We start from the raw sequence: 12,528 nt of genomic DNA on the forward strand, positions 1-12,528 counted from the left end.
CACTGAGGAGGATGCTCCTCTCCTTCCTCCTCTGAGGAGCCTCTACTGATGTAGATTAATGTTTTAACTGTAAGGGATTGGAAAGAAAGGTTGGTGGCACCTGACCCTCATAGCAGGAAATAAATAAGTAATAATATGGTAATAATTAATGTGCTTGCTGAAACTACTACTGTTATTCCCAATACTAAACTACATACTACAGCTGAAGCAAGCACACACATTTTCTTCAAGATATACCTTTCTACACCTTATTACTTCTTACAACATTTCCTGCTGTAAGACTATAAAGAACTGTGTTATTATTTTTTCAAAATGTCTTACCCCGTTGTTGTTATTTCTGTGTTTTTTATTTTCATTCTTTAACATTGAATACTGATATTGATTTGTCTTTTCATGCAATAAAAATGACATTATTTGCCCAGATGGATTGCTGTTGAATACATTTTAAAATTGTAGTCATTTAGCTGATGCTCCTATCCAGAGTGAGTAGTGAGTGCATACATTTTCATACTTTTTTTTCAATTTCGAATAGTTCACAATCGGTTTATTGAAGACACATTTTTACTCTGGAAATGTAAAGTTATTACACCTGAAAGTTCACTGATGCAAATGGCCATTTGTCTCATATTTGCTGTTGAATAAAATGGCCATTTGAAATAGTTGGCAGGCCTAGTTTACAATCTCACTGGATCATTGAAGACCATTCACCGTTACATAAAGTAAACTTTTATCTCAACAAAGATTCTTATAATATCTATAATGTTTGAGTTGGTTGAATGGATATCTGATGACAGGTCAATGTCCCTAATCCACCAATCATAGACGGTTGCGTGCGTCAACCCCAGCGAAAGGGGCGGTCTATTGTCAACATTTTTGCAGCGCTTCGCAGTGGGGAAGGTTAGTAGGGTAGCTGCTATCTAGCTAATGTCAACTTTATAAAGTTTAGGTAGCTAGATACAGAGTTTGTGTTTATAAACTGTGTAGCTACGTTGTTGTTATAGATAATGTCAACATTGTTGCAGACAACTTCGTGATAACTTAGTTGACCAATTTGACCTCATTTGGCTATCAGATTTACTCCAGCTAGTTAACTTTAGCTACCAGCTCGCATGCTAACTGATAAGCTAGCGACTAAAGCTACTAGCTAGCCAGCTTAGCTGGCCAAGGAGCTCTGACCTGCAAGTTACTCCTCAGGTCAGTCATCTTTCTAGCTAGCTATATCTATTTTGATTATTTTTATGTAGAAAGTGTGATGACAACAAGATAATGATCAAAGCATGATGATGGAAAACAGATTTAGCTAGCTACCGCGTTAGCCTTTGGTAGCTATAGCCCTTGGTGTTTGAATGCAACAAGTAACTTTAGCTAGGTAGCTAGTTGACAGCTCTTTCAGGCTAGATGGCTAACTGGCCACCAATATGCCAACACTGGTTTACCATAACCAACTTGTGTTGACTTAGCTAGCTACTTAGGTTGTCATGAGTTTTTCTCACAGTTATTTTTACTAACTACAACAATTGTCTTCAGCCATAGTTATCCAGACATAAATACTTTGTTGTATGAACTAGAACTCAAATTCAATACCTAGTAGTGTTTAGTACCTAGCCACCTAGCTACGCAATTCTCACATCATCTAATTGAATTGAGCTGCCTGCCATCTGCATTGTCCCGACATGCCCCTAGATTAAGTGATAGTTACAGCTAATCCACACTGCAGGAAAGCCAACCTACTCAAATTTGACTAATCCTGTTGCCTAATCAGCTAGCTAACTCCATCCAACTATAGTCTTACAGGGGTAGTATAGTCTTGTCAAAGATGCACTGTGATTTCAGAAGTTGTAACACATTTTTTACTTACCACAGCAGCTGCCAGTGCTACCATGGCCTTTTCAGGGTTTCGGGGTGACGTTTTCCAGGTGCGTGGCGGCCGTGACCCCGTCTTCTCTGAGGCCATCAACCAGAATATGCGTGTCCCGGACCGGCTGAGAGTGGGGCCAGGCATGGGACAGGGAGGGGAAGAGGCAAGGCAGGGGCGTGCTGAGCGTTCCGCTTCCTACAGCATGCACATCCCAGACAGGTTGTCTCTCACAGGTGGGTGCATGGCAGGTCTGGAGGTAGGCCTATTGATGAAGACAAAACGGGAGGCATTTTATGTGGTTTAAGTTAGAAGTAGAGTTGGAATAGAACGGAGACGGGTCAGAAGAACTCCTTTAGCCACTTTACAATGCTGGTCATGAAAGCTCTTTAGATTTTCTCAAGATTTGAGATTCGGAGCAGTCATGGGATCTGTGTGTGAGTTCCTATCATATCTCAGTGTTCTGATATCTTTGACTTACTAATAGATGCCCCGGACATGAGCCCCCGTCCACTGTTCACGCCATCCAAGCACAACTCAGCCCTCCCCCTGGGGCCTGCATGGGAGGCACAGCAGCAAGGTGCCTGGGACAGAGACCCCTACATGAGGGAACCAGTGCAGGTATGTGAGACTGCAGACTGGACTTTATCTTCGGGAATACGTTGTCTGACAATAATTGGATCAGTGACTGCATGTGACTGATGCATGCAGTGTCAAGCCATTGCTCTCAGTATCATTTTTCAAAGTGTTCAGAGTCATGCTTAGGGAGAGCTGTTTAATTGATTCAATATGCATGCACCACCTGCATTGAAACATTCCAAGCAGCGTCCATCTGGTCCTACCCTCACCATCTAACTTATATTACTCTTTCTCTTTCCTGTGACAGAGTCCCCTGCGGAGGTCCTACAGCGACCAGGCTTTTGGCAGGAGCGACCCTGGCACCCCCACCTCCAAACAGGCACAGCACACCCCCACCTTGTAAGTACAAGACACATTGGATTAAACACTTCTTAAATCCTTTGGTGAAGCCTATGATTGTCACCATAGCAATCCAGCTCTTTCCTTGGACCAGCGAGGGGGTTACATGTCTAACGCTTTCTCAGAAGCTGAGAAAAAAAAAGCTCCCAAAACACATATGGTGCTGAATGTTTTCAGAACACATTACTTTAAAACATAACTTTGTTGGTTTTTGTCACCTTGTGTATGAAACAACTTGGCCGTATGTAAGCATAGTAGCATTACTTTTACCCTTGTTCAGTCTTTCAACACAAAGCTTGCCTGCCCGTTCAAGCCTGGAACCTTTCAGAAAGACACAAAGGAAAAGTTGCATTGTCGGCTTGGGACACTAAATTCTATTGACTTTGCGCTGCCTCAGGCCCATACAGCTATGTCCTCCGCCTTTTGAGCTGTTTCCAGCAGAGGGAGACAAACATTGGTTCCTCTGATCTCTAGCCTCTCCTTACGTGTAGGTTATATTCGAGGCAACGTGAAGCCAGGCAGACAGTCAAAGTAATGTGAGTCAGTTGAAGTTATGTGGCTTGTCACTATGCTTGGTAACAGTTGTGCCCCTCTCGGTCTAACCTCTGTCTTTTTTGGTGACCCTATCCAACCCCTCCCTCGTGCCTGTTATAGTGGTGCAGGACGCCCCCCTCAATGCTCCTCTGCTGCAAACCCCCTGCCCATGCCCCTGGGGCTCCCTGCCATCCCACCCAGCCTCCTGTCCCCAACGACCATGCTACAGGCCGCCAAGGAACTGGGCCAGCAGGCCTCACAGCGCCTCCTGCAGACTGTCGCTCAGAAATACAGGTTAGGTGCTAGGGGCAAATTCTACCTTCTCCGTCATGAGTGACCCCTGCCTACCCACTCCTAAATCTTAACAAATGGCACCTAACCTCCTTCCATTCCTTCCTTGCTTGGGCTTGCATGTCTGTCCTTACACTACTAATTCAAATGTTCTCTGCCAGGCTTTTGCTTCAAGATATAGATTCTGTCTCAAAGCCTTTGCTTCGAGATAAGGATAAATTATTTTCTTCATGATCACTTCCATTACTCACAACTTCTGCTGAATCATAGTGTTAATCAATTGCTGACTAACCTTTTACCTTGATGAACTGTCCCGAAGCACTCTAAACTCTGCTTGTCACTTCTCCCTGCTTTGCTCTTGCTTCGTGTAGAAGTTGCCAGTAGGCACAGATATTGGATCAGCTCACCCTCCCCTAATCCTAACCTTTACAGACAACAATGGAAAACTGACCTTAGATCAGCATCCATGGGGCAACTTCATCCTACTACTGCTTTATGCTGGCTTCGTTGTCCTCTGGTTGCTTTTTCCTCTTTCTGGATCCCTCCCTGTTGTTCCTCTGCCTTGTGTTGAAGGCCCCTTTGTAGACTGTGATCTCTCCCTGGTTTAAAGGTTCAGCTATCCTGAACACCCAACAACTGCTGTGGTCGAAGCAACCCCTGCATACGTCAAACCAGCCAGGAAAAGGTGACATGTTCTGGCACACCATTTCCTGTTATTGGGCGTGTTCCTGGGGTTTGAAGAAACACAAATTTCAGAAGCCTAAAGCATTTAAGTGTGGTGTGTGCACATGCTCCATTTACATGTATCCCTGTGTGTGTGGTTGGCAGTGCCATGCAGGACACCTGGATGAGCCCAGATGATGAGGGAAGTGCAGCAGCTGTGGAGTTCGTCGTACTCAGGAGACAAGTAAGCAGGCTAATTACCCCTTTACTGTTAGTGTGGCCTTACTCTGGTTCTGTCTATGCTGCCAGGTTGTGTAGCCAGTGTTTAACCAGTAGATGGAGCCAGAAGCCATATCTTATATATTTTCTTCTGGCCATTGTTGAGTCACTAATATTGCTTGTGTTATGGAGACTTGTATGTTGTATTTATGTAAGTTGTCCTTTCTCAAACACAAGCCTTCTCAGGCTCAGAAATCGAGACCATCTTTACACTACGACAAATGCTGTGTAAAAATAACCGGTTACTTACAGTATAACAGATCAGCACCTTTCTCTCTCGTGTCCAGGTGGTGAAGATGAGTCGTCGTCTGGCGGGTCTGGAGAGGCAGAACGCTGAATGCAGACAGACGGAGCTGGTGCTCTTCTCCCTGCTCCTTTCTGCCTGCCTGCTCAACGGATGGCTCTGGATACGCAGATAACAGACACACGTCGTTCAAACAGTCCACTCATCTGCACTACAACCCTAAGTCCACTCCAACTAAGTCCACTCCAACAAGCTACTTTGCTCAACTCTGCATTACACATCCACTCAGCTGGGTATTCCAGTGCACTTATTTACACACACATGTTGGTGTTAGATGCTGAGCACCTATCGTTTAAAATGACATCTCTTCCCTCATCTCCTTTCTTTCAAGGCCAGGGGAGGAAAGGAAGCTGTTTGGACCACTGTTAAGTAGGGAACGTTTTTACATGTGGCCTTATTTTCACTCTTTCTGTTCTTCTAGTTGATTCCCAAACCTTTTTTAAATATTTTGTTTCCTTACAGAGAAAATTGGTTGTCATCACTTGCCATTGACTATAATGCAATATCCAAATATGTCTAAAGCATATTAGAAAACTCTAAAACACTCCACATTACATAAGAATCCCATTCTGAATGATATCTCTTTACTCAATTTAGTTTTTCAAAAGTCCACTGTGCCATAAATCCATGTTTGAATGGTTCTGTTTACTACAACAATATGGATTTATTAGGACAGTGGAATAAATAAATAAAAATTGAGAGCAGAAACATAATTTAGATTTTGATGTGATATGTGACAGCCAATTTAATCTAACGAAACAAAACTATATATTAAAAATAAAACAGTTTGGGGGATCAACTACAAGCACAGAAAGTGAAAATAAGGCCACATGTAAAAATCTGTGAACTTCCCCTTTAAGTAGGGCCTTAGGACTGAGGATAGAATGAGAGTGTTGAAGAGTTAGAGGTGTGCATAAGTCACAAAAATGGACTAAATGTATTGTCAAGGTGGAGGCCGGACAATTTCAACATAGTCAGGGATTGATCCATGTCATGTTTGCATAAAGTTTTGGCCGTCTCTGTGACCTGGACAGCTAGTGTTTACCACGGCTGGAGGAGGTGATAGGAAATGATGGTGTTACTGCTACATTCTGGTGGCTAAGTTGGATAATCAGATTCACATCATAGGTCTGTCAAAACACAACTTGTACAAACGTTTAACATTTCAATGTAGTTGGTAGTCTCTTCCCACAGTTGGTAACTGGTTTTAAGTATCTAGTATACTATTATGGCATGATTTACTTGGAACTCTTCAGACCTAAAGTGTAATCAGTTGCAGACAGTACATAGGTAAAGGTCCTTCTGTAAGACCTACACTATATATACAAAAGTATGTGGACACCCCTACAAATTAGTGGATTCGCGCTATTTCAGCAACACCGGTTGCTGACAGGTGTATAGAATTGAGCACACACCCATGCAATCTCCATAGACAAACAAACCGAGGACACGTTCTGTTGCAACACTCACTACTGAGTTCCAAACTGCCTCTGGAAGCAACGTCAGCACAAGAACTGTTAATCGGGAGCTTCATGAAATGGGTTTCCATGGCCGAGCAGCCGCACACAAGCCTAAGATCACCATGCGCAATGCAAAGCGTCGGCTGATGTGATGTAAAGCTCGCCGCCATTGGAATCTGGAGCAGTGGAAACGCGTTCTCTGGAGTGATGAATCACACTTCACCATCTGGCAGACCGACAGACGAATCTAGGTTTGGCGAATGCCAGGAGAATGCTACCTGCCCGACTGCTTAGTGCCAACTGTAAAGTTTGGTGGAGGAGGAGTAATATTCTGGGGCTGTTTTTCATGGTTTGGGCTAGGCCCCTTAGTTCCAGTGAAGGGAAATCTTAACGCTACAGCATACAATGACATTCTAGATGATTCTATGCTTCCATCTTCGTGGCAACAGTTTGGGGAAGGCCCTTTCCTGTTTCAGGAAAGCGAGGTCCATACAGAAATGGTTTGTCAAGATCGGTGTGGAAGAACTTGACTGGCCTGCATAGAGCCCTGACCTCAACCCCATCGAACATCTTTGGAATGAATTGGAACGCCGGCTTCGAGCCAGGCTTAATCGCCCAACATCTGTGCCCGACTTCTCTAATGCTCTTGTGGCCGAATGGAAGAATGTCCACGCAGCAATGTTCCAACATCTAGTGGAAAGCCTTCCCAGAAGAGTGGAGGCTGTTATGGCAGCAAAGGGGGGACCAACTCCATATTAATGGCCATGATTTTGGATTGAGATGTTCGACGAGCAGGTGGCCACATACTTGGTCATGTAGTGTATATTTAATCAAGACATCAGTGAGACTTGTGTGTCTGCTTTTGAATGCCTGCGATATGAAGTGCTTTGAAGTCGGTTGCCTCAATGGCTTGAAACTTAACAAGTTTATCCAATGAAATTATATATGCAGTCATGTTTTTCACAGAAGTCAAATGATGTTAATCACAATGAATGTAAATGTTGCACTCATTTATTGCATGGGATTTCTTTTTCCATTTTCAAAGTTGCACTGGCTTTTCTTGTACATGTATTTAATAAATTAGATTTTATATTATGTTGAGTGAGGTATGTGTTGTCTGTTGGGTGTTTCAACTGCTTGAACCTTATCTTAGATAGTCTAGACCACCCAATTAAAATAAATGTGTAGTGTACATTACAATAGAGCATAATGCACAGAACAAACATGAGTCGCATTGTATATTTATTTATCAAAAAAATTAAATTAATTCTAAACCAAGAGAACTCACTTGAAACATTTGGAACATTGTCAGGAGTACATCAAAGTGAAACCACAAATAGAAACGGCATGAGATGATTTTTGTAAAAACCAGAATCTTGATTAGAATTACAATTTAATTAAACATGAATGGCGATTTTACAGCAGCGTCTGTTGTATGGACTTTGTGAAAATGGACCGAAATACTAGAATCTTTAAAGATGGTACTGGTAAACTCACCAACTATCTGCAACTTGATTGACCACAAACGTTAATACAAAGTTGGATGAGAATAATTCCCATCACCACACTGATATGGCAGGTCTGCAGGCACTTACTGCGCACATTGTGACATAAACATGTAAATGTTAAACACTTGTAACATGAGAGAACTTGTGAAATCGTCTGTTGTTTAACAGCACATATTTTTCCGCTCCTGGCTCAGAACACAGAGGGCCTTATGATTTAGGGTTGAAATTTGAAGCAAGACTCAAGGACTGGCCTTCGAGTGGGACAACAAAGAGTCGCTATCAGAACAGATTTTAAGTGGAACACCTTTGCTTTAAGAGTTGAATTAATGTAAGTATAAACGACATCTTCTGAAGCTTCAGGTGCATGCTGGTACATTACCTGATATTGGGGACTTTGAAATGTCTATATGATTGTCAGTCACACCATGAGAGAACATTTAATGCTCTCCCAATAAGTTGAATATTAAAATCCATTGGCCTTCTGAAAATGTAACCATTGAACATTTTTGATTTACATACGGTAAAACAGCAAGTGCAACTGATAGCCATCCAAATGAGCCTAAGCATGGCCAGATTACCGAACGGGCACGCAGGGCACATGTCCCCCATCCCCCCAAAAAACAAATACATTTGGGGTGTTGGGGCCCCACGAGGTCAGGGGCCCCCCAAATAGCATATGATAGAATAGCAGGAAATTCGCTTTAAAACTGCAACATTTTCTGAGCCTCATGGCAAAATGTGAACAAAAGCCTGATATAAGCTATAAAAAAGCAAATTTTTTCTCTGCCCCATGGCAAAAAGTGTAGAATTGCAGGAAATTAGCTTTAAAACGGCAACATTTTCTATTAGCCTCATGACAAATGTGTAAAATAGCATTATAAATGCCCGGAGGTCAGTGCCCTGGGGCCCCAAATGCGGTAGTATGGCCCTGAGCCTCAGCTGAAATGTAACAGCAAAGTAAAAAAAATAAAAGCATTCAACCTCAATGTTCAGTCTCCAATCCCAGGGTCCATTGTCTATCCTGGACAGCCAACTTGACACTAGACAGGGAGAAATTGCCTCCTGTGCTGGAAATTTGCTTTTCATTCAGTTACAACACTGACATAGTTTTCTTAAACACTGGCCTACTAGCATCAGCCAGGTTGGAGAAATGTATATATGAGGGGACAGTTTGTTTGAGCAGGGGAAGTTCAATTTGTTGATGAGACACATTGTTGACCTTTGTGTGTTTTTTTTTATGCCCCCCTTATAGACTTTTGAAACAACAGACGATAGTGGGGTCAAGCCTAGGTGACCGGCTGGTGGAGTGTTTATTTGGTCCCACATTTTTGGCTTTGGATTGGAAATGTTCACAACTGCTACCTTGATTGTGATCTGGGTGAATATTTCAAAGTCACTGTTAAAAAGTTGCTGATGTGATATATTATTTATATATATATATATATATATATATATATATATATGATCCTTGTCTTTAAAACGAGCTATAGATAAACTCATTCTGTTACCTTTGGTCAAAAGCAAGGGACATGTGCAGTTATGAAACTGGCTTGGATTTCAACTGCTAACACTATTACAGCCTTATTCTAAAATGGATGAAATGAAACATTTTCCTCATCAATCTACACACAATACACTATAATGACGAAGCGAAAACAGGTTTTTATAAATGTTTGCAAATGTATTAAACCTAAAAATCACTTATTTACATAAGTATTCAGACCCTTTGCTCTGTGACTCGAAATTGAGCTCAGGTGCATCCTGTTTCCATTGATCATTCTTGAGATGTTTCTACAACGTGATTGGAGTCCACTTGTGGTAAATTCAATTGATTGGACATGATTTGGAAAGGCACACACCTGTCTATATAAGGTCCCACAGTTGACAGTGTATGTCAGAGCAGAAACCAGGCCATGAGGTCAAAGGAATTGTCCGTAGAGCTCTGAGACAGGATTGTGTCAAGACACAGATCTGGGGAAGGGTACCAAAACATTTCTGCAGCATTGAAGGTCCCCAAGAACACAGTGGCCTCCATCATTCTTAAATGGAAGAAGTTTGGAACCACCAAGACTCTTCCTAGAGCTGGCCGCCTGGCCAAACTGAGCAATCGGGGGTGAAGGGCCTTGGTCAGGGAGGTGACCAAGAACCCGATGGTCACTCTGACAGAGCTCCAGAGTTCCTCTGTGGAGATGGGAGAATCTTCCAGAAGGACAACCATCTCTGCAGCACTCCACCAATCAGGCCTTTATGGTAGAGTGGCAAGACAGAAGCCACTCTTCAGTAAAAGGCACATGACAGCCCGCTTGGAGTTTGCCAAAAGGCACCTAAAGGACTCTCAGACCATGAGAAACAAGATTCTCTGGTCTGATGAAACCAAGATTAAACTCTTTGGCCTGAATGCCAAGCGTCATGTCTGGAGGAAACCTGGCACCATCCCTACGGTGAAGCATGGTGGTGGCAGCATCATGCTGTGGGGATGTTTTTCAGCAGCAGGGACTGGGAGACTAGTCAGGATTGAGGGAAAGATGAACAGAGCAAAGTACAGAGAGATCCTTAATGAAAACCTGCTCCAGAGCGCTCAGGACCTCAGACTGGTGCGAAGGTTAACCTTCCAACAGAACAATGACCCTAAGCATACAGCCAAGACAACGCAGGAGTGGCTTCGGAACAAGTCTCTGAATGTCATTGCCAGAGCCCGGACTTGAACCCGATCAAACATCTCTGGAGGGACCTGAAAATAGCTGTGCAGCGACGCTCCCCATCCAACCTGACAGAGCTTGAGAGGATCTGCAGAGAAGAATGGGAGAAACTCCCAAAATACAGGTGTGCCAAGCTTGTAGCGTCATACCCAAGAAGACTCGAGGCTGTAATCGCTGTCAAAGGTGCTTCAACAAAGTACTGAGTAAAGGGTCTGAATACTTATGTAAATGTGATATTTCCATTTTTTAAAGTTTAATACATTTGCAATAATCTCTAAAAACCTGTTTTTGCTTTGTCATTATCCGGTATTGTGTGCAAATTGATGCGGGGAAAAAACGATTTAATTCATTTTAGAATAAGGCTGTATTGTAACAAAATGTGGAAAAAGTCAAGGGGTCTGAAGACCTTTTGAATAAACTGTATATACACAATGCTAATCAAGCTTGTAAATTTGTGTAGGTGTAGAAGGACAGCTGATTACCAGAATGTCTGATCGTTGCATAAACTAGAAGTTAAAATCCCAACGGACTATTTTAGGCCTAATATCATTTGAAGCAAGTCTGGGCAGAAGACCCTAACCAAACCCAGCCAGACTGGAATGAATTAACTGAACCTTATAACTGAAGCATAGGCACATAGGTGAACACCAAACCTCTTCTACTGCACTTAAGAGACTGACCCCATCCAGTGGGGTCACACAGGCAGCACATTGGACCACAGTAGAAATGTGTGATTCTCGCTCCCCCAAGTTCTCCACTGTGACATGTGGGGCCGGGCCCCCAATACTTTAAACAGTGCATTGTGGTCCTTGGCTGGCAGTGCCATGTAACTGAATGGCTTCTAAAAACCTATTCGATTCAGTTCAGTTAAATGATACACATGCCATACATACAGTATCTAAATACAGTATTTACAGGTTAAAATAATGTTTTGTAGTTTACAATATATCTTTGATTACCCAAGTGCCACATCTAACATTGGTGAATAATGTACTACCACACATAAATAGAATACCTAAGTCAGACTAAACGTTAAAAAAAAAACTTTTGAAACACACAGAAAAATAAGTAGTGCAATAAATGCAACGAATGGTAGCCAATACATTTGGTCCAAGGGGGCTAGTTAACCAATAGCCTCCAGCAACACTGTACAAGAGAGTTAATTGATCATTCTGATGACACTAAAACCTCCCAACTCAAACTGTACACGGTATTGCTAATTAAAAACACATCTAAAAAAGTAGTGCATTTTAACACACCCTCGGTCACCAGACAACTAGTTAAACACCAAACACATTTTTTTTAAAGAAAAAAAAGTAATCCTTCACCTATTTTGAAAGTGTATGTATGAATGTGTTTGTGTGTATCGATTGTGCACAAACACACATTGCCCTCCGTCCTGTCCTGTGACCTACAGTGAGGGAAAAAAGTATTTGATCCCCTGCTGATTTTGCACATTTGCCCACTGACAAAGAAATGATCCGTCTATAATTTTAATGGTATATTTATTTGAACAGTGAGAGACAGAATAACAACAACAAAAATTTTAGAAAAACGCATGTCAAAAATGTTATAAATTGATTTGCATTTTAATGAGGGAAATAAGTATTTGACCCCCTCTCAATCAGAAAGATTTCTGGCTCCCAGGTGTCTTTTATACAGGTAACGAGCTGAGATTAGGAGCACACTCTTAAAGGGAGTGCTCCTAATCTCAGTTTGTCACCTGTATAAAAGACACCTGTCCACAGAAGCAATCAATCAGATTCCAAACTCTCCACCATGGCCAAGACCAAAGAGCTCTCCAAGGATGTCAGGGACAAGATTGTAGACCTACACAAGGCTGGAATGGGCTACAAGACCATCGCCAAGCAGCTTGGTGAGAAGGTGACAACAGTTGGTGCGATTATTTGCAAATGGAAGAAACACAAAAGAACTGTCAATCTCCCTCAGCCTGGGG

General features: G+C 42.4%; 1 protein-coding gene across 4 annotated transcripts; it reads left to right on the forward strand.

Annotated features, from left to right (window-relative positions):
* Positions 1–876: 876 nt before the first annotated feature.
* On the forward strand, positions 877–6,289 carry LOC121579394 (mitochondrial fission factor homolog B). Of its 4 annotated transcripts, none has more exons than XM_041893966.2 (8): positions 877–897; positions 1,864–2,091; positions 2,343–2,476; positions 2,742–2,833; positions 3,488–3,661; positions 4,269–4,343; positions 4,487–4,565; positions 4,888–6,289. In XM_041893966.2, exons 2-8 carry the CDS (start codon positions 1,881–1,883, stop codon positions 5,017–5,019), a joined length of 897 nt encoding a protein of 298 aa, XP_041749900.1. In that variant the 5' UTR covers positions 877–897; positions 1,864–1,880; the 3' UTR covers positions 5,020–6,289. The 4 variants fall into 4 exon arrangements, with proteins under 4 accessions (XP_041749900.1, XP_045080499.1, XP_041749899.1 ...); XM_041893965.2 differs by having other exon boundaries at positions 888–1,194; XM_041893964.2 differs by having other exon boundaries at positions 888–1,194; positions 1,867–2,091.
* The last annotated feature ends 6,239 nt before the right edge of the window (positions 6,290–12,528 follow it).

This window comes from Coregonus clupeaformis, chromosome 13, assembly GCF_020615455.1.
Source record: "Coregonus clupeaformis isolate EN_2021a chromosome 13, ASM2061545v1, whole genome shotgun sequence".
Lineage (NCBI taxonomy): Eukaryota > Metazoa > Chordata > Actinopteri > Salmoniformes > Salmonidae > Coregonus > Coregonus clupeaformis.

Excerpts from the sequence above, each read along its gene's own strand:
- LOC121579394 (XM_041893966.2), top strand. The coding sequence starts at position 1,881 with ATGGCCTTTTCAGGGTTTCGGGGTGACGTTTTCCAGGTGCGTGGCGGC. Across the intron at positions 3,662-4,268 it reads ACTGTCGCTCAGAAATACAG|GTTCAGCTATCCTGAACACC; the intron begins GTTAGGTGCTAG and ends CCTGGTTTAAAG. Across the intron at positions 4,566-4,887 it reads TCGTCGTACTCAGGAGACAA|GTGGTGAAGATGAGTCGTCG; the intron begins GTAAGCAGGCTA and ends TCTCGTGTCCAG.